At 43.3% G+C, this 21,988-nt stretch overlaps 1 protein-coding gene across 2 annotated transcripts in view; it reads left to right on the forward strand.

The window, feature by feature from the left end:
* Window positions 1–2,180: 2,180 nt before the first annotated feature.
* The window catches only part of amotl2a (angiomotin like 2a), a 32,260-nt gene continuing 12,452 nt past the window's right edge, over window positions 2,181–21,988 (forward strand). The window contains exons 1-5 of one of the 2 annotated variants that reach the window (XM_078563541.1): window positions 2,181–2,306; window positions 7,018–7,859; window positions 10,947–11,196; window positions 14,114–14,258; window positions 14,925–15,017. In XM_078563541.1, coding sequence (XP_078419667.1) covers window positions 7,042–7,859; window positions 10,947–11,196; window positions 14,114–14,258; window positions 14,925–15,017 — 1,306 coding nt within the window. In that variant the 5' untranslated portion in view covers window positions 2,181–2,306; window positions 7,018–7,041. Of the gene's footprint in view, window positions 2,307–3,468; window positions 3,575–7,017; window positions 7,860–10,946; window positions 11,197–14,113; window positions 14,259–14,924; window positions 15,018–21,988 lie in introns of those variants that run through there. The other variant, XM_078563542.1, reaches the window with a different exon arrangement.

A 21,988-nucleotide genomic window follows, 5' to 3' on the forward strand; every position in this document is an offset into this window, starting at 1 on the left:
ACACCACATGGACTGCAGCGGTTCAAGGAGTTGGCTCACCACCGCCTTCTTGAGGGCAATTAGGGATGGGCAACAAATGCTGGCCTTGGCGGTGACAGTTGCATCCACAAACTAATTAGGAATAAAATATGCCTTTAAGGAATATCAACATGTCATCACTCGTAGTGAAGTGTCATGTGATCCAGTCTCAGTTTCACTTTTGTGCACACACACAGCTCCGATGTCTTCAAGCTTTATACCTGTGCATAACTGTTCTGATGTGCCGAGTCATCATTAGTAAACCCACAACGGGTTTGCTCAATCCTTTATGAGTGATTGGTGTTGATATCATTATAATAACAAGACACACAATTCCCATTTCCAGTGCTTGTTGATCTATATTGGCTCCCGGTTGAGCAATGCTTCAATATGAAAGCTCTCAGGTTTGTATTCAAATTTCTCCCTACCTCACCCCTCCCTTTCTCCGTTATCTCCCCAGCCCCACAATCCTGTTTTATCTGCACTCCTCCAATGCTGATCTTTTGAGCATCACTGATATTAATGGCCCGTAATTTCTGTTCTCCGGGGCGTCATAACTGGGGGGGGGTACCCCAAAGATGCAATGGGGAACTCCCCTTCACTCCTCCTCCACCCCCCAAAGGTGCCCAGGTAAGGAATGCACAGCAATTGCCCGGGAAGCTCCAACTTCTGTTGAGCACTTGCCCTACAATGGGAACCATCCAGAAGTATGGTACAAATCGCAGACTTCGATGGTTCCGACTGCCTTACATCAATTGTTACCCAGAAAAAGTTAGAACAGTTAAAACTACTTCCAGTTTCTGAATAACTATAGTACTGACCGACACCGAGCCCCCACACCCATGGAACTCCCCCCAACCCCCCCAGCTATCCCCTCAACCCCCCCCATGGGACTCCCCTCATCCTCTCGGGACCCCACTGACCACCTGATCCCTCCCCCACTGAGCACCCCTAAGCACCTGCCCCATTCTCCCACTGACCACCTGACCCTCCCGACTGACCACCCGGCAACCCCCCAACCCCCACCCTTTCCACTGATCATCCGACCTCACATCCCCCACCCCCTGTACTGACAACCTGACCCCCCTGACCACCCACTGACCGGCCGACCCCCACCCCTTGGCCAAGTGAACCCCCTACTGACCACCTGAACTCCAACCCACCCACTGACAACCTGATGCCCCCGGCCCCCCCACCCTTTCCACAGACCATCCGAACCTCCAACCCCCCTACCCTTTCCACTGACCATCTGAACCTCTAACCCCCTCACCCTTTCTACTGACCATCCGACCCAGAATAACCTGATTCACACTTCTATTTTCACAAGTATATCTCTTAACCATTGAATTTATGATGTTTGAATTTCCTGAGTTTGCTACTTTGCAGAAAGTGCTTCTTACTGTTTTGCGCCATGAATGCGTTAATCTCGAATCAGGATTCCTGGTACATGCAGTCTGAGATTTAGAGATGTCAAAGGGAGAGGGGATTTAAACATATGTCTGCACAGTTCTGATGGGAGAATCTGCAGTGACAAATGGATAATATGAAATGCAAAACAAAATTACTGTGCATGAAATCACATTAATATTTCTGCACAAGCGAAAACAACAGTATACACAGAAACTGGAGGAGGTCATCCAACCCTTCAATCCCTTGGGTTGCCTGAAGGGACTTTATATCACTTTATATTCCTGGATACCCTCGGTAAAATAAATATCTATCCATCTCAGGGCTGAAATATCCAATTGAATCCAGCCTTTTAAGGGAGGGAGTTTCAGATTTCCAAGCCCCTTTACGTGAAGAAACGCTCCTGGAAATCCCTCCCGCTTGTTCCAGAGTCCTGGCTGGATTTTACTGTTTTAAGTTACTTTTTCTGTGGATATTCATTTCTGTGAAGCTGAGCGTGTGTGTGTGTGTGTGTGTGCTCTGCTTTGGAGGCTGTTGGGCTGTTAACTGCCCTCTGCAGGCTGAGTCTTGCTGTGCCTCTCAGTGAGGACGGATCCCTGGCCTGCTGGCTGCCTTTGATAAACCGAGGAACACGCAGATCAGCATTCCTAACATTCCTGTCGCTGCTCCATCGCTCGCCGCTGCTAGGATCCAGCCATTCCACAGCAGGCAGACAGGCAAACGGGCAGCAAGGGTGCTCCAGCTCCAGCTCACAGCCCCTAGCTACAGATTCTGGATACTGGGGGATACCGAACACGGAATCCGGAGCTGAGGATTATTCGGTGCTTTCACACACACACACACACCTCGACTCGCTTCATGATATGAAATTATAATTTCAGGTCAGTTTCATATTTATCATTATTATTGTGTACCATTCAGCCTTGTGCACGGATTTCACTCTCTTCATTAACTATCATTCCAGTGCCGAATTACTTTAAAGAATTCACATTGCACTTGGAGAAGATTCAAACCGTTACAAATATTACATATGGCTTCTCGGGTTAATTTCCTGAATGCAACAGAAATGATTTACACCTTGTGCAGATGGAAATAGCTTTCAAAGATTTTAGCTTGATATTATCCGTCTCCCTTGGTTAATCCCCATTTCCCCGGCTCCCCGGATCGCTCCTTCATACTGCCTTCTGGCCAATGATGTCACTCAAGAAGAATGTGCGAACAAAAAGGAGCCAGAGAGGGAAATATTTCCCCTGTGTTAGTAAAGATTACAGATTGTAATATTCCCATGTTAGTAAAGATTACACATTGTAATATTCCCCTGTGTTAGTAAAAATTACAGATTGTAATATTCCCTGTGTTAGTAAAAATTACAGATTGTAATATTCCCCCTGTATTCCTAAAGATTACACATTACAATATTCCCCCTGCGTTAGTAAAGATTACACATTATAATATTCCCCATGTGTTAGTAAAGATTACAGACTATAATATTCCCCCTGTGTTAGTGAAGATTACAGATTGTAATATTCACCCTGTGTTAGTAAAGATTACAGATTGTAATATTCTCATCAGTAAAGATTACACATTGTAACATTCCCCTGTGTCAGTAAAGGTTTAATTCCCCATGTTAGTAACAATTACAGATTGTAATATTCACCCTATTAGTAAAGATTACAGATTATAAAATACTCACACTATTAGTAAACAACACAGATTCTAAATTATCCACCTTGTATTAGTGAAGGTTATATATTATGAAATATACAGAGTGAACCTTATAAAATATGTAGTGTACCTGTGGGTTAATATGGTTCACTAGAGAAAACCTAATAATGAACCATAATTTAATGTAAACTTATAGAGGGGCTGATAACCCTATTTATAATAATTATACCTTTTGATAACTAGACTCTTTGTCCTGCTGCATCTCTGATACATTTATAACATAGAAATTCTTCAATAATCCTTACAGATATTAATGGAAAGAACTCTTTTGCTACAATACACATGAAGCATGTATTTTAAATCCAAAGAAATTTGGATTAGTCTGGAGATTTAAATTGGCAGGTTCTCAGGTTGAGGAGTAGTGCAAGGGGAGATGTTTTCACATGTCTGTTTGGAATGCACGCTTTTCCCCAGGATGTTGCAGGTAGGTGAATGAGCTATTGTTTTGGAAACCTTTAGGAATGCAGTTCCATTTGTAAGTCTGTTGTGTTTTATCAGTGGGTCCCATTCAGGGATAATCAGACTCCACTAAGAAGGAATGCCCTCCTACCATCAAAGAACATATTTTTATTTGTGTATCTACTGTTATTAGCTGGAGATCTGCCTTTTCCCTTCTGCAAATGTATTTTGGAACAGATTCTGCTCCCTGCCAATGTATATTTGGGTGGTTAGAAATGGTCATTCTTTAGAATTTAGCTGTAAAACACATGCCATTTTGCAAGATAATGGGAGAAATGCCTTAAGTGTTGTCAATCCGCAGTAATATCAGAACCACACATAAATCAAAGCATCTGTCAGGAATAAAGGGGAGCTGGATCTTTTCTCCTCAGGAACATTCTCTGAATGTTTTCCTTGATGATTCATGCTTTCATTTGTGCCAGCTTTCCCTCACAGTATCTGCAGTCCTGGGGCAGTGTGATCGCTACTTGCAGTCCTGTGTGTGGTTTTTGAAATAATCTATCAAAATAACAAAAAAAATTGTTTCAATGCACACTTCCTGAGGGTCCCTGATAAATGAGATTTCAAAGTCCACAGCTAACTTCCCACCAACTTACTGTCTGTCACGATTTTTATTAAAAGTTGCTATATATAGTTAGAGTGATCCAAGGTAAAATGCAGATGGTTTTAATCACAGGAACAATACACTATCTTTAGTTTCACGGTTTATGTTAGAAATTTCATGTAGAATATTCAGGCTAATGTGTGGTCAGCTTCCCAACAGCCAAACTCTCTGAGACCCTCCTTCACCAGTCATTTCATACTTGCAGTTTAATGCCTAACATTCCTCAAATTCATGCCATTATCTTGTGATTATTGAAACACCTACCCCAAGCCTGCAGGGCTGTTATTTCAGCCTGACGTGCTGTCTCTAAGGAGACAGGGCAGTTACTGAGCTGGGGGAGACTCAGGACGTGACAGGCTTGAGTGCTGCTAAGTCGTATCCTCTGTAATTTTCTAGGTAGGTTTAGGATCTGCACCAAGGAATAGGGAGGGAGGAATGAGTGTTGGCAGATTGTGCATAAACTGTCTGGCCTTGGAGATACACTGTACAATACTGTGTACTGAACTCAGGTGTAAAATCAGTCATTTCACTGTGTGGACTTCACGGACTTTGCTCTCTCTGAGGGTTCAACGAGCATATTTAATTTTGCAATGTTGCTAATGTTTTCTGTAGATTTCAAAAATTAAAAGAAATGTATTGAGTTAAGGATATTAAGGCCATGGAAAGGATAGAACGATTGAATAGATTATGGTAACAAGGATGAAGAACTTCAGTTATGTGGAGAGATTGAAGAAGCTGGAATTGTTTGTTCTCTTTAAAGCAGTGAGGATTAAGAGGAGATTTGATAGGCTGTTCAAACTCATGAAGGGTTTTGTTGAGGTAGATATGGAGTTTCCAGTGGTGGGAGGGTTGATGACCAGAGAACACAGAGGGATAAAAACAAAAATTGCTGGAAAAAACTCAGCAGGTCTGACAGCATCTGTGGAGAGACAAGAGTTAACGTTTCGAGTCCAGATGACTCTTCTTTAGAACTAAAGAGAAGTAGAAATGTGGTGAAATATATACTGTATAATGGGGGGTGGGACAGGTGAAGCTGGATAGAAGGCCAATGATAGGTGGAGGCAAAGGAGAGATTGCAAAAGGTGTCATAAACACAAGGTGGAAGGGGTGTTGATGGTGGTGATACTGGCTAAAGGAGGTGCTAATGGTGACATTAAGAGTGGAAAGCAGGATGAGCAAGTGACAGATGGCCCAGGTTGGGGTGGGGAGAGGGGATGGTGTGGGAGCCAGGATCAAAATAGGCTAAAAGGTGGGGATAAAACAATGAATGGAAATAAATTTTAAAAATAATAATAGAAATAGGTGGTAAAAAATGTATATGTAAAAATTTAAAAATAAATATTTGAAAAAAAGGTATCAAAAAGGGGGTGAAGATGGAGGAGTGAGTTCATGATCTGAAGTTGTTGAACTCAGTGTTAAGTCCGGAAGGCTGTAAAGTGCCTAGTCGGAAGATGAGGTGTTGTTCCTCCAGTTTGCGTTGAGCTTCACTGGAACAATGCAGCAGGCCAAGGACAAGACATGTGGACAAGAGAGCAGGGTGGTGTGTTGAAATGGCAAGCGACAGGGAGGTCTGGGTAATGCTTGTGGACAGACCGAAGGTGTTCCAAAAAGCGGTCACCCAGTCTGCGTTTGGTCTCTCCAATGTAGAAGAGACCTCATTGGGAGCAGCGAATGCAGTAGACCAAATTAAGGGAAGTGCAAGTGAAATGCTGCTTCACCTGAAAGGAGCATTTGGATCCTTGGATGGTGAGGAGGGGAGAAGTAAAGGGGCAGGTGTTGCACCTTCTGCGATTGCATGGGAAGGTGCTGTGGGAGGGGGTTGGGGTGTAGGGGGTGATGGAGAAGTGGATCAGGTTGTCCCAGAAGGAACGGTCCCTACGGAATGCCGATAGGGTGGGGGGTGCAAAGGAAGATGTGTTTGGTGGCGGCATCATACTGGAGTTGGCGGAAATAGCATAGGGATAGTATTTGGAAAGTGGTGAACTGTTATTATCTGCCTGAAAGATGAGCAGCTTCAATAATAACTTTGAAAAGGGAATTGGATAATTAATTGAAACAAATAAAAAGAACCAGGGAAATGGGGAAAGAGTGGGGGGGTGTGAGAGCAGGCACAGGTATCACTGGCTGAATGGCTGCCTTATTCTGATCTGTAAGATTCTATGAAATATATAACTATTCAACTGAATGATTTTACTGTTTATGTCTATACCTGTGTGAGTGTATGTGTGAGTGTGTGTGTCTCTGTGAGTGTGTGCGTGTGAGTGTGTGTCTGTGAGGTTGGGTGTGTGTGTCTCTGTGTGTGTGTGTGTATGTCTGTGTGTATGTGTGTGTCTGTGAGTGTGAGTGTGTGTGTCTGTGAGATTGGGTGTGAGTGAGTGTGTGTGTCTGAGAGTATGGGTGTGTGTGTCTGAGTGTGTGTATCTGTGAGTGTGTGTGTGATTGTGTGTGTCTGCGTATGCATGTGTGTCTGTGAGTTGTGTGTGTGTGCGTGTATCTGTGAGTGTGTATGAGTGTGTGTATGAGTGTGTATGTCTGTGAGTGTGTGTGTATATATGTGTGTGTGTGTATCTGTGAGTGTGTCTATACGTGAGTGTGTATATGTGAACGTGTGTGTGTGTGCTGGTGTCTGTGTGTGTGTCTGTAGCTGTGTGAGTGTGTGCTAGGGGTGTGTGTGTCTGTGTGAGTGTGCGTCTGTGTATGTGTGTCTGTATCTGTGTGTGTGTGTGTGTGTGTTGGTGTGCATGTCTGTGTTTGTGTGAGTGTGCGCGAGTGTCTGGATCTCATTGCCCTGTTTTGTGTTTTAGGATCTATCAGTTAACTGAGCCACAATGAGAACAGCAGAAGACTCGTCAGGTACAGTCCTCCACAGACTGATCCAGGAGCAGCTGCGTTATGGGAATCTTACAGATAACCGCACACTGCTGGCTATCCAGCAACAGGCAATGAGGGGAGGGATGGGCAGCCCTCGCTCCTCTTTGGAGAGCCTCACTCAGGAGGAGTGTCAAATTGTACAGCATTCCACACGGCAGGAACCGCAGGGACAAGAGCATCAGGGCGACCACACACATTCGGAAAACCTGCTGCATCGCCTGCACCAACTTCAGTTCAATGGAGAAGAACTTCCTTCCTATGAAGAAGCCAAAGCCCAGTCTCAGCTCCTGGCAGTGCAGAGGAACCAGCAGGCTGGGGGTATGGGGTCTTACATGGTTTCTGGAACAAACCAGAATGCCTCCACTGAAGACAAGTCAGTGACACATGATGTCTGTCCAGACCACGGCCTTCACGATGATGTCCTCAAGGAGTTGAAACATGGGCATGTGCGGTCTCTCAGCGAGAGACTCATGCAACTTTCTCTGGAGAGGAATGGAGCCAAAGGCCAGATGACAATGAGCTCCTCACAGAGTTTCCCTCAGCTATCCAAGCATCAGAAGCAGCCAGTTCTTCCAGGGTATCAAGTGCCCTGTCACTCCACAGAACCTCGTGGCCCTCCCCCAGAATACCCTTTCCATGTGAAGTCAGCAGCTCCTATGCTCAGCCATTCCCAGCAGCATGGCTACTTTTACAATGAATCTGCTATGCCATACTTCAACTGTCAGCAGGAGGTGCCCGGTGGCTATGGGTACTGCAACCAAATACAAGCAGACAGGTAAATTTACTCCATACAATCTCACACTTCAAACCATCTAAGATTCTTCAACTCCCTCCTTTAACATTTAAAAATTGGCTTGTGATTACCTGTGCTGTGTCAATTGGCAACTACACCGCAGTTACACTGATTTGTGGGGATCAGGAGGGGCCCTGCTTTGATCCCTATATCTGCTGAATTAGCAGGCCTAAGCTGGGTGATGCAGTGCTGTTCAGGGAAGATGGTATGGCACTATAGGAATCAGCCTTCACTCCTATCCCTCATTGCTGCCCAGATCTATGAGATGGATTGTGTGCATGTTTATGGGCATTGGGTGAGAGCTCATCAGCCTCAGCCATGATCTTATTAAATGGTGGAGCAGGCTCAAGGGGCTGAATGACCTACTCCTGCTCCTATTAATGTCTCAACTCTGACATCTTCAAAGTCAAATAGCTTCTGACTACCAGTTAAGACTCTCACCTGAAGAATGCCCATGGGTGAAGGTCTGAAGGGTTATCAGTGTCCAGGGAACTGCACTGCAGCCCAATCATTGGCTCCAGCAGCAGAAAAGAGAAATAGAGGGTGTCTCACAATTGTTAGCCTTTGTATGGGAGAGTCTAGCTTCAGTGAAGAAGTTCAGTCTCCTCAAATTGATTTCTTGCTGGTTTGATTTCACAATCGGCATTTTTCTTTATCTATGAGCTTGAATAGAGAAGGTAAAATCAAATGAGAACATTTTCAGCATCAGAATCAGTAAGTGAGTAGGGAGATCCCCCAGGTAGAATAATTACAAATTATCAGTCACCAATCTATGAACAATCATTTTAGGAATGTTTGGTATAGTCAATTTCAGTACTAGTACTCTAGATATTAATTACTAATAATTCTTAATTACTTATCCTCCATGTCCAGCCTCAATCAACTTGCAAGAACATTCATGCAGAGGTCAGGAGGCAGACACAGCATCATTTGTTTGCAAGATCTGTTTTCATTGTTTCATACAGAAGGATTTGAAGGGGAGGGGATCATTACACTGACAGATTTGCAGCCTAACCATTGAATGACCCATTTATTTAACTAATCATGTAGCACAACCTTGACAAAAAACTGAGAGTATCGGCTTGTGTTTTTCCTTTCACTAATCTCCTTCCTGCCATACTCTTCCTTGCTTTGGTCACAAATTGCTTGTTTGGGTGAATACATTGAGAGCTGAAGTAGTGTTAAGCTAGTCCCCTTCACCCAGTGCCCAAGTGAGATAACTTCAGACGGGAAATCTGGGCTTCCTGTGTAGAATAAGTCAGCAGCTTTAATGACCTACATTGTGCATTCCATGGCCCTTGTCAAAAGTTGCCATTTTTTGTTTGAGGAATTTGTTCAGAGTTCCTTTGTGACCTCTATTATTGTCAATTAGTTATCGTAAAGTCATCTTAAGTACAGAACCACACCCAGGAAGAAGAAATAATCTTGCCTGTTTACTATAGACTGGGAATGCCTTGTGTATGAGGTATTGATATTGGACCAATGGCGAACACCCATTACCGTATCACATCCTTTTACAAAGATTTACTCTACTTATTCTAATTAGAATTAGCAACACTGATCCTTTCTGCTAGCATTCCTACTCTGTTGATTTAAATTAAATAAATGTATTAGTTCACCTTGGTTGTTTTTTTCTTGCGCTTTAAATATGTTGATGAGATTTGAAAGCAACTTGAAAGTATTGCTATAGTGGAACAAGCAGCAATGTGAAGGTGTGTCCTGTCACATTCCAGGGAGGTATGTAATTCACATCTTGTTCACCAACAGGAATCTGTGACATTGACAATTGAGAATTGTTAGGAGTGCGACTTGATCAACAAGACTGAGAGGTCGTAAACCTATTTCAACACAAGCAGTGTTTTTATTTTGTGTGCCAGAAAATGTGTACTATTTGTCCATCTTCCGCCTTCAGGCTGCGAGTCTGGCACCTGCTTGGTTGCGATGGAGAGCTGCAGGGGTGGAGGGAACATGGGATGTGTCTTTTGTTCATTGACAGAAACCAGTTCTGTTGACCTGATGGAATATTGATAAACCTATAATTATTAAGACTCTGAATACTCTCATTACCTTCCAGGGATGGCAGCTATAGGTTGTTAGAAGAAAGCCTGAGATGTCAGCTGGGAAGATCACATCCCAAGAGAGATAGTGTACACAGACTTTAACAGAACAACAAGAGTGTTACTGCACAGAGTTCTGAATTTTATTCATCATTCCCTCAGGGCAAAGTGGGAACAGTTTCAGAACTATTATTTAAGAACCAAAACATGAAACGAGAAGAGAGGTCAGCCTAGAATTCAGTAGAATACTCAACTTGTACAAAAGACAGAAATTCTCATTGACAAATTACCATCATTTATAATAAATAAAGAGGTTTGAAAGGGGGTGTGTGGCGTTAGTCCATCGATGGTGATCTGATGATTGGCGTGCTCCTAGCTGACAGTCTAATGCTCCATAGCTTAAAATTCCTCTGGAGATGTGACTTTTATTGAGCTTCACTCGGAGTGACAGAGAGTTGAACGGTCTGGGACAGTGTGATCCCATCATTTGAATATCAGACAATGCAATGCCTTGTATTTGAGACCACTGCTTTACAGCTTTGAAAGAGCTTGTAGGACATAGTCCACTTGTAAGTACAGTATATTGCTTTAAATTTGCAAACAGATTAAGAATCTTTGTAAAGTCATTGCTGCTAGTGATGTAAGAGTCTCTGATTTTTCTAGAAGTGATCCAAGGAATGTTTGTTGGAATATTGAGAATTTTGATCCATTCTATTTTCCCAGTGGTTGTATAAATTTACTTGATTTGATTCGATGAATTTGGACAGAGTTTGAGCATTCCTATTCAGGTTTCTTCCTGGGTTTTAAACAATATGATTCGTTTTTCTTGTTCAATCAAATCTTCCTTTTAAAATGAGGCTTTTTGCCTGCCCCTGAGCCAGTAGTGACATAGAAACCTAGAGCTTACAGTTAAATACTAAAGCAAACAGTAGGCTGTTCGACAGCAAGGTTACATTCCAGACAACTGAACCTGTCATGACGTCTGGTCCATTTGTATCATTGTTTTGTTCAGGATGAGTCAAGCTCAAACTCTGCACCCTGCCCAGCAGCAGAGACACAGCCTCCGGTCCTCTCCAACCTCTTCACAAATGGAAGCAGTGATGGTTCCTGAGGAGCCTCATGGCAGCAGCCAGATGGTGACAGTTGATCATGTGGCACTCATAAACCGTGCCCAGCAAATGGTTGAGATGCTGTTGAAGGAGAATGAAAACCTGAGGAAAGAACTCGATGGCCACAATGAAAAATCGGCTAAAATCCAAAAGGTACGAAGGAATATTTTTGTAAACTGCCTCTTTTCGAGTTAGCGCTGACCAATTGGGGTGTATACACTAGCGACTGACAGTATAGCTCAGTGCCAATGGTTCCAGTTTGAAAGTATTTGAATTTAAAACCAAATGCAATGCAAGTTGTAGAACGGTAGAAAAGTTGGGAGTGATGAATGGTGAGGCAGTGGAAGCTGATTACTGCAAATATTCTGTCATTTGGAAATATCAGACTTCCATTTCCTACTATATCCTTGCTGCCCTTGGATTAGATAGTTGTGAACAGTTTCAGATGAACTAAATAATCTAGACTACTAGATTACTGCTGCCTGCTGAAATTGGTTGGATGTACAGCTGGTAACTGCAAACTCTTCTGTAGCTTTCCAAGAACCACCAGTACCTGACAGCGATGGTCACACTGTCCAACCAGGTGTGGCTTCGCCTATTATTTTTCTGCATACTCTGAATAGGTTCTTGCTTTTATGACCATCTGTTATTTTCCACTGCTGAAACTGTAATGACATCTGTTACATTGTTAGTTTGATTGCATCTAATATGTTCATCGATTTTCATTGACAAATTGCCACTCATAATAGGAATGCTCTGCAGGCTTTTAGAAGGCCAGATTTGTGCAATACTTTCCTCGTTCCCGCACTTTAAAGACGTGAATTGCGACAGCTTATAATCAGCGCGTGACTCACCCTCCACTAAACCCTGTTTATTAAAACAAAAGATTGGGTTTTTACTTGGGTAGTTAATGAGCAGTTAAAACCATTTATTTCACAGCAGACTTTTAGTTTCTGAAAATACAATAATCGCTTGCTTTTGGGGGCACCTTAAACTGAACGGCCAGAGAAAGAGGCAGCAGATTGAGCAATACCTCATTCCAGTGTTCACAGTGTGTGTGTGTGTGTATGCGTGTGTGTGTGTGTATGCATGTGTGTGTGTGTATGCATGTGTGTGTGTGCGCGCACGTGTGTGTGTGTGTGCATGTGTGTGTGTGCGTGGGTGTGTATGCGTGTGTGTGTGTATGCATGTGTGTGTGTGCGTGTGTGTGTGTGTGCATGTGTGTGTGTGTGTGTGCATGTGTGTGTGTGCGTGGGTGTGTGTGTGTATGTGTGCGCGTGTGTGTGTATGTTCCGAGGGGAGGGACCATTCCTGCTACGGGCCAACCTATAGTTTAGATACAGAAGGTTTCACTGAGCAAAGTCTGTAAACAACATCAAGAATCAAGTAATTCCAAAGTAAGTGACTGGGACTATTCTTCATAACCCTGGAGAGACTTTTTGCTGGATCTCATTCTTAAAGACTTGTAAGTCCATTGCTTTACTTTAATAACTCCCTGGAGGGTTTCCAGTCCCATCGAAATTTAGGAGACACTATATGTCTGTCAAACAATGCGTGATAACAACTGAGTTAAAAAATGACTTGAGCTATGGAACTATCTAGTGCATTATATGAGTGCAATTGCCGTGACCATAAGTTAGCAGAAGCTCAGTGAATTTAAGCTTGTGCTGTCTCCCCATCTGACCTCAGCTGTAATGGTTAAGGAATGAAATTTACTGAGACTTGTAGAGAGACACAGCAGTTGTTTTTTTTTCATATGAAAGACCCTCTTTCATTTGCTTCTCAGTCAGGTGCACAGAGGCTTGTCCTTCTCTCTAACCCTTGTTGAGTTAGAAATAGAAGGCCTTTGTGAAAGTAGGGCTCCAAATGTAAGCTTGTCCAGGCTTTGCCCGTTTAGGAATGTTTTGGGATTGTGTGTAGATGGGGATTACCAGTATTGAACAAGCTCAGTCAGTTCTAAGCAGAAACTCCAGTGAGTAACCAAACTGGGAATGTCCCAACTTTGATTGTTGTTTTGTGTTGGGTTAGCTGATTTTAGCCAGAGCCTGGAGGGTTGTGGGGGTGGGGGTTAGTGGTGGTGAGGTGCGGTGGTGCCAGGAAGGCTGCTGTTGACCAAATCCTGCTGGATAGCTGTATGTGAGGATGTCAGGTGAGCCCAGGGGGGAGTTCAGTTCTGAAGTACCCACATCATTTAACAGTCTACAATACTCTCAGCTAAGGGTTGTTACCTGGATGAAATTCAGGAGGGTTAACTCACATAAAGCCTTACCACAGCAGTGGAGGCATGTTAGAGTCAGTGGAATTGATGAGGAATAATTCTGTTCATGAAAGCATTTAATGCCAGATAAGTTGAGGGGAAATTCCCCATTGTCCCAGAGAGCGCGTAGCTCAGTGAATCACTGTTGTGAGCCTACCCCTGACCTACTGTCCCCTTGAGTGTGGTCTCTTGTCTATGTATCTGTATATTAACCCTTCAGCTACTGGCTTCTGCTTGGGCACAGTACTCACACATCACAGTTATTTAAAAATGTATCATTTATGGAAGCTTTGCCCGTTACTTCCTTAAACTTTGCGTTACAGGTTGTGAAATTATTGCCTGGGTCCTGGTTTTGATTAATTTTGCCAGCTATTTCCATGAACTCTAACCATCTGGTCTTGAGTGCAATAATTGATATTTTCTCAAAGGTAACCCTGTCGAATCCAGCATGTCATGGTTTTCTAAAACAGATAATGTTCTTAAATTAGCCAATTATTGAAAGTCTCATTTAAGGAATCCAATGTAGGAAGATGGAAAGCCGAATTAGATTGTTGTCAAAGGGCCATCGGAAGCACCACTTGCTGAATGGCCATCTTCTGTGATGTATCATTCTATGAAAATTTGAATAAAATATGATGGGACATCTAAGGGCTTTTGGATTGATTTCAACCAAACATTTCTTCTCAGATAACCATTGCATCTTACTGTTCATGTTGTTGTTGTTGTCTGACTGAATTTAGTGTCACACAAGCTGCTATGTCCCATTTTATCATCCTTCACTATCCAACCTGTCCCTCTGCTTACCCTCTGCAGCTGGAGAGAGAGATCCAGCGAATTTCTGAAGCCTATGACAACCTCATGAAGGCATCTTCCAAACGGGAGGCACTGGAAAAAACAATGAGAAACAAAATGGAAGGAGAGATCAGGAGGCTTCACGACTTCAATCGTGATCTGAAAGGTAAGCTTAGAAATCAGACCCCAACTGTAACCCAGAAATTGGTGGCAGACATCTCCCAATTTTCTCTTTTCACCACTTTGCTAAGATAAAGATTGTCATAAATGGAAATGACTAAAAGATTTAGGACAAGCAAATATGAGAATTGCTCACATTTAAGCTAAGCTAAAATTGCCAGGGAGCTGCATCTTTAAAGGGTTAATGGAGTTCATTTCGGTTAAGTATTGCTTGACATATATACCCTTAATATATTTCCAAAAATCTATTGCACCATACATTCGAACTTCATAATTTATGTATCTCCATGTGTGGAGTCCAAATAGCTGGAGCCTATCACACTGGGGCCTATCACACTGGAGCCTATCACACTGGAGCACATTGAGGGAATCAGTGGGAGAAGAAATGACATTGAAACATGATCAAATTTGACAGAATGGGAACAAAGAAACTGTAATGGAGGAACCTGATAGCTATTTCACATAGACTTCATAGAAATAATTAAACTAAAATATTATAAGAAGGAGATGAAGATGTGAAAGGAGCTGTAGGTACAAGGTAGTTTGATTGATGGCTTTTGACTGTTCTCAGTGGAGCTAAGTACTTTGAACTTACAATTCGATTGGCTGCTAAATTCACAATGTTATTTTCCCCACAATGATTTATTTGCAGAAAAGCTGGACTCTGCCAATAAACTGTTGACCAGCAAAGAATGTGTGATCTCAGAAGATGGACAAAGCATTGTCAGCAGGCTGATTACTCAAAGTAAGTTCATCATCCGTTAAAATTATACAACTGACTTCAATCCAGAAACACATATCTGAGCAAAATAAGGTTCTTCTGGCTTGGAAAAGATGGTTGTTTTTAAAAGAAACAATCAGTTGATTTTTCTTAAACTGTTCCTAGAGTTTTCAGTCAGATTGAAGATCATTTCAAGTGACTTATCCAATTAAATTGTTTTTATTTGTTGTCCATACATTGAGGGAAGGTTAGAATTCTTTCAGCACTTCCTACTCCCATCGTTTTCCTCAGCCAGTCTTCTCCCTATCCCTGCCCCTCCTTCTGACTCCTTCAGTGGGGAGTCTTTGGTGAAGGCTGTACCTCACTGCTCGCAGCCTTCATTCACATCCAAGCAAATGTCCTGGTCCAGACAGAACCTTTCTAGCCAGGAAAGGGAACCCTGATCAGTTTTTCCACTGCCTTTCTCAAGTGCTAAGGCTAATGTTAGTCCCCGTCCTTCTTCCTGGACTCAGACCAGTTAACACAGTACTAGATTGATTCTGGGACCCTCCTGGTTTGTGCAGATCAACCAATCACTAGATTGACTTGGTGGATCTTGGTTTATGTAGTGGTTTCACCCAGCATCAGCACAGGTATCAACATGGTGCTTTGTCACCTTTGACTTTACGATGCATGCTGGAGGTGGGTGCTGTACCTCATAGCCAACTTGGTCTAGGAAAATGTTGCCCACTGCACCACTGACGGGTGTCAGCAGTCAGGCCATTGGAGGGCCAGAAATATGAAGGCCTACCTCCCTGGGTGCCAGCATTAGTGGGAGCACTGTGCGGTTTCCCCCAGCAACCAGTGTGCAAGATGGAACTGTCAATAAAGACACCCTCACAGCTCCAAGTATAATGCAATCAAACAATAGCCTCGCCATCCCTTCCTGCCTTCCCCTACCACTCTACTCCACTCTGATGAGATTTAGCACTTCAAATGTACTCAAATTTGATAAATTCTTCAGGGTTTAGTTCAGTTGTACAAAGACAGAGAAAAGCTTAAGGAGAGGGAAACTTGATGGCTAAACAAACTGCTCTTGGCACTGGAACACTTATCCCCTGTGATAATAAAGGCAGTTTAAATTCCTCGCATACCTCAGGTGATTCTGGCTGTTGTGTACCTCCCTCCGCCAATCCTCAAACACCAGTAATTTGCTCTTAAGAAACACGGACAGAATTAATGGACAGGTTAAGTTTTGTGCAGCATTATTAACACGCCACTCACATGTAGTGTATCGTAGGCAGACATGTTTGCTCTTGCCCTTGCTAATGTGTCCTTGTGGTAAGGTCAGGAGGGAGGCAGGGAGCCGGCACTGCTCACTGGCTGATTGGAATCTTTCAAAAGCTGCTGTTCTCCTGAGAGCTGAGTTTGAGCCTGTGGCTGCTGCACTTTCCAAAACAAACAGCAAGGCAGATATAATGCATAATCTGAAACAGAGAACCCAATCTGCTCAAAAGGCTGATTATTAAATTAAATTATTAAATTAATGTTGAGGTTCTAACCTGTGCACTCAGAATCTATCACATCTTTTGTTGGTTAATTTAACACACAAATCAGTAGTGACTGTGGAGCTGATTGGTCATCAGTTAGTTATGATAAACAGACATGAATGGCACTTTGACCATAAAATGTTACTCACTGAATGCATGCAGCCTCTTTTTACTGAAATAGGTGCAGACTGGAGGGGAGGGCTTTGATTTGTCGAGAAAGATTCCTATGTCAGACACTTGCACATTACAGGATGTCAGATGTTTGTGTCTCACAGCCTCACCTTGTCTTTTCCCAATGGCACAGGTTACAAATACACTGCCAGGCGCAGAGTTCACTGATCTCAGCCAGGGCACCAGTAGGACTTGTACAATCAGTTTCAGTGTCTCTGAGCTAGGGTAAAGCCCAGGCCTCATCGCTGTCTGGTCACTGCTGTTGGAATGTGTGTGTGCCCGGATGAATGCTATGGGGTATTGATGTCCTGCTGTGATGTATTCCTCACTATGATGAACTCCTCACTCACTCCTCACACTTTCGCTCATTCCTCCTTCACTGCTCATTTACTTCTCATTCCTTGCTCATTGCTTACTCATCCTCCTTCACTCCTTGCTCACTTCTTTTTGCGATGCACTCCTGGGTCAAATAGGCTGCCTGTACTCACAATCCCACGCTACCCCATATCCCTTGATATCTTTACGATCTAGAAATCTATCAATCTCTTATCTTGAACATACTCAATGACTGAGACTCCACAGCCCTCTGGGATAGAGAATTCCAACTCTTCACTATTCCTTCAGGGAAGGAAAACTTGCTGCCCTTACCTGATCTGCGCTATGTGACTCCAGACCCACACCCATGTGCCCTCCAAGGTGCGGAGAAAGTCACCGTTGTTAGGGCAACTTGGGGTGGATGATAAAAGTCAGCCTTGCCATTGATACCCACACCCTGAGAATGAAGATAAAAAGCAGGAAATGGAACAAGCAGCATTACTCTGAAACTGCGTGTGTGAAAATAATGTTTTGGGTTGGTGAATCATTAAAGGCAGTTGATGGGAATGTTTGGCATTTTGGGCTGAGTGTGTGAGGCACCTTCTGTTCTAAGGCAACAATGCAGTCAGATAGGTTGGAATTGTAGCAAGGTTTGCTAGGCATTCTCACTGAACAGACTTATTACTCTGAGCTAGCTGATGGCACAGCACGCTACAGAATACAGCAACTCCTGCAGTTACTGTTCTACTGCCATGGAATTGTTGGAACAGCTGCCACCACTTTATGTACAAGACCTTATGTAATGATTTTCCCACACCACTGCAGGCTCCAGGAACAAGACCTTGGGTCTTATTTTTCCCTCCATCCCCACCCAACACTGACTGAAGACCCTAATTTAGTTCCTGCTCCCAGCCTTTGGGAGGCTGTCCAACTATGTTGTGACTCTGTTGTGCAGTGTTAGTTGTAACCAGCACAGTGTGCTATTCTGTTAGTTACAGTTGAACGATTGCCATGCTCAGTGAGTGGAGCATGGCCATTAACCCTAATCCAACTGCATTCCTTCTCTGCCCCACTGAAGACTCATCTTTCTTCTGACCAGTGAACAACCAGTCAATGATATAAGGAAGGATATGAACACACTGGGGAGAGTGCAGAAGAGGTTTACAAGAATGATTCCAGGGATGAGAAACATCAGTTATTTTGGAAAGATTGGAGAGATTGGGGCTGTTTTCCTTGGAGAGAAGAAGGCTGAAAGGAGATTTGATAGAGATGTTCAAAATCATGAGAGGGCTGGACAGAGTAGATAGGGAGAAAACGTTCCCGCTCGTAAAAGGATCAAGAATGAGAGGGAACAGATTTAAAGTGATTTGCAAAAGAAGCAAATGCAATGTGAGAAAAATCTTCTTCATACAGCGAGTGGTACAAGTCTGGAATGCACTGCCTGGAAGTGTGGTGGAGGCAGGTTCAATTGAGGCATTCAGGAGGGCTTTAGATGATTATTTAAATAGAAACAATGTGCAGGGTTATGGGGAAAGGGTAGGAGAATGGCACTTAGTCATAATGCTCATTCGGAGGGCCAGTGCAGACATGATGGGCCAAATGGCCTCCTTCTGCATTGTAACAATTCTGTGAACCCGTTGTGCAATTGAGTGTGACTCTGTGTGAGTGCGAGTGAAAGCGTGCATGTGTGTGTGTGTATATATGTGTTTGTGTGTCTTTGCATGTGTGAGTGAATGCATGGTCATAAATGTGGGCAGGGGATCAGCAAAATTTATGTCTTGAAACAAGGCAGTAGGTTTGGCTACATTGAGTGTGCAAAAATAATACCAGCAGTTTGGTTAAGACACAATCTCAGGGAAAGTACTGAGATGTTGTAAGACTATGGACATAGGAACAAAGAGGGGCGGGCTACACCTGTACAGTCCCAGTAATCCTAAACATGGATGTATCTCCTTGGATCTGTTGAAATCACAATAAACTAAAACATTAAAAATGAGAGAGGTGTAAATCAGACTGCAGAGTAAAGCAAATAAACATTGAAAAGATCACTCCGCCATTACTGCCACCTCACTTCACAGAAACGCTTCATTGGATGTAGAGCTGGTGGAACACAGGCCGTGATCTGCTCATCGTCTCTTCACTTCACCCCTACCTAGCCTGAGAGTAGGAAAGCCACAGGATTTCTTAAAAAGCCGAACCCTGGGTTGCTCATTGCAACCCTCTTGTGGCCTTAGCCTATACTGTACATCTTTCACATTTTTCTGAGGGTGTAAATCACACCCTCCCGTGGTCAGGAAAGTGTTAATTTGGGTTTGCTGTGGGAGGTATTGCTGATGGAATGTATGTGATTGTTAAGTATGTAGGTCAGGAGGGATGTGTCCCATGACTTGCATCAACAGCCGAACTTCCCCTCCTCCCGCCTTCCCGCCCTGAAGCACATTCTTTGTTGAATGCTCAAACTTTATAGCAGGAAGTTAGGAGCCTACCCAGATCTTTCAGTCATTCCCTTGAGGGTAGGGGAGGGGAGAGGAATGTGGAATGCGGGTTTCTGTTGATATTAATACATAGAGCTTTTACTGGAACAGTTAAGTTAAACAAGAAAGAATGTCAGGATTTGTGATGCTTTAGCACAATTATTTGCAAACTTGCTAAAGAAGGATTGTGAGCTAGAACATAAAGCAGAGCCTTTACTTTCTCTAGAAAACTGTTTTGTGTTGTTGAGTAATGTCTTCAGTCTGTTCAGTAATTAGCAACCCTGGACTCGATGCTATTTCCTTTATTATTGAATGCACAAATACATTTTCTTTCTCAATGCTGGTTAGACAAGGTTCTCAACATTTGTTTTATCTACGACTGCGTTCTGTGAACAGTCAGTGAGAAACACTGCTCGAGCAGGGGTCTTTGTACTGCTATGTGAATCATGAAGAACTTGGCTGACAATGTCCAGCCAGAGATGGGTTTGTGAACCAGAGCTAGTTGGTCTCTCATGACTGTTGCCCATCAAGCAGACATGGAGTGAGGAGATTTCCTTTATTGTAATTCCCCAGTTGTCCCGATAATAACAACTTGCCTTTGTATAGCGCCTTTAATGTAATACTGAAGTGTTTCATAGGAGCAGCATCAGACATCAATTAAGCTAAAGAAGGAGACATGATTAAAGGCTTGTCAAAAATGTGGGTTTCTGGAGCATCTTAAAGCAGGAAAGTTTTAGGGACAGAATTTAAGAGCTTTGGGCTGTGATGTTGAAGACACAGGCGCTCGTGGTGGGGAATATGTAAGAGGTTAGAAGGTGGTGTTGAGCCACTTTCTAGAACCGTTGCAGTCCATGTGGTGTAGGTACGCCCACAGTGCTGTTAGGAAGGGAGTTCCAGGATTTTGACCCAGTGACAGTGAAGGAACGGTGATATATTTCCAAGTCGGGATGGTGAGTGACTTGGAGGTGATGGTGCTCCCATGATGTTGTTCTTCTGGGTGGTAGAGCTCTCAGGGGAGGGAAGTGCTGTTGAAGTAAGCTTGGGGAGCTGCTAGAGTGCATCGTGTAGATCACACATTACTGTTTGATGTTGTCAACCTTTGAGCATTTGAAAACTGATTAGGGACCAAACCATAGAAAAGTTACAGCACCGAAGGAGGCCATTCGGCCCATCTTGTCTATGCCAGCCCGAGGACACCCAGGTGCCCTTTCTAATCCCACCTTCCTGCACCCGGCCCATAGCCTGCAGCTTACAGCACTTAAGGTACTTTTTAATAGAGTTTCGAGTTTCTGCCTCTAACACCAACTTTGGCAGCGAATTCCAGACACCCACTACCCTCTGTGTAAAAAAGCTCTTCCTCATGTTCCCCCTACACCTTCTGCCACTTATCTTGAATCTATGTCCCCTGGTTCTAGAATTCTCCATCAAGGGAAACAATTTTATCCCGTGCACTCTATCTATTCCCCTCATAATTTTGTACAGCTCAATCAAGTCGCCTCTCAGCCTTCTTTGTTCTAAGGAAAATAACCCCAACCTATCCAACCTCTCCTCGTAGCTACACTTTTCTAACCCTGGCAACATTCTTGTAAACCTCCTCTGCACTCTCTCCAGAGCTATTATGTCCTTCCTGTAATGTGGTGACCAGAACTGCGCACAATACTCCAGTTGTGGCCTCACCAGTGTTTTATACAATTCCAACATTATATCCTTACTTTTATATTCTATACCTCTGCCAATGAAGGAGAGCATTCCATATGCCATAAGGGGACAGAAATGGGATAGAGCAGTACAGAGGACAGCAAAATCACATCAGGTGTGGTGACAGCAAGAGGGTAGGGGTAGTGAGGGATGGAGTTTGAGTTATTTTGATAAAATATATCACTGAGAACAGGCAGCTGTTCCAAGGGGAATGGAAGTCTCCTGTGATGGACAGCTCTGGTCACAGGCCACACAAAATGTCAATAAAAGACAAAAATAATTTTGTATTAATTATTAAAATGCAAGAAATAGAAGTACTGAAATTAAAGGCTTCAAATTTGGCATTCTCTCCTCTGAGTCAGGTGGTTGCAGATTCCAATCCCACTCCAGAGACCTGAGTACATGATCTAGGCTGACACTCCAGTGTAGTACAGAGGGAGTGCTGCATTGTCAGAGGTGCCATCTTGGATGAGACATTAAACCGAGAGTGCGTATGTCTCTCAGGTGGATGTAAGAGAACCCATGACACTATTTTGAAGGAGAGATGGGAGGTGTCCCGGCCAATATTTATCCCTCAACAGTACCACTAGATTATCTGGTCAATATTTCATGCACAGCAAGATCCCACTAACAGCAATAAATTGATGGCCATGTTTCCTACACTACAGAAGTAGCTACAATTCCAAAGCATTTCATTGGCTGCAACTATCATATAACACTGGAAAGCCCTGGTCAGCGAGTGTTACCCCCAAGTGTCCTAGGGCAATCAGTGGACATAGACATTGTAATAAGATATTGATATAGACAC

This window comes from Cetorhinus maximus, chromosome 19 (genome assembly GCF_964194155.1).
Source record: "Cetorhinus maximus chromosome 19, sCetMax3.hap1.1, whole genome shotgun sequence".
Taxonomy (NCBI): domain Eukaryota; kingdom Metazoa; phylum Chordata; class Chondrichthyes; order Lamniformes; family Cetorhinidae; genus Cetorhinus; species Cetorhinus maximus.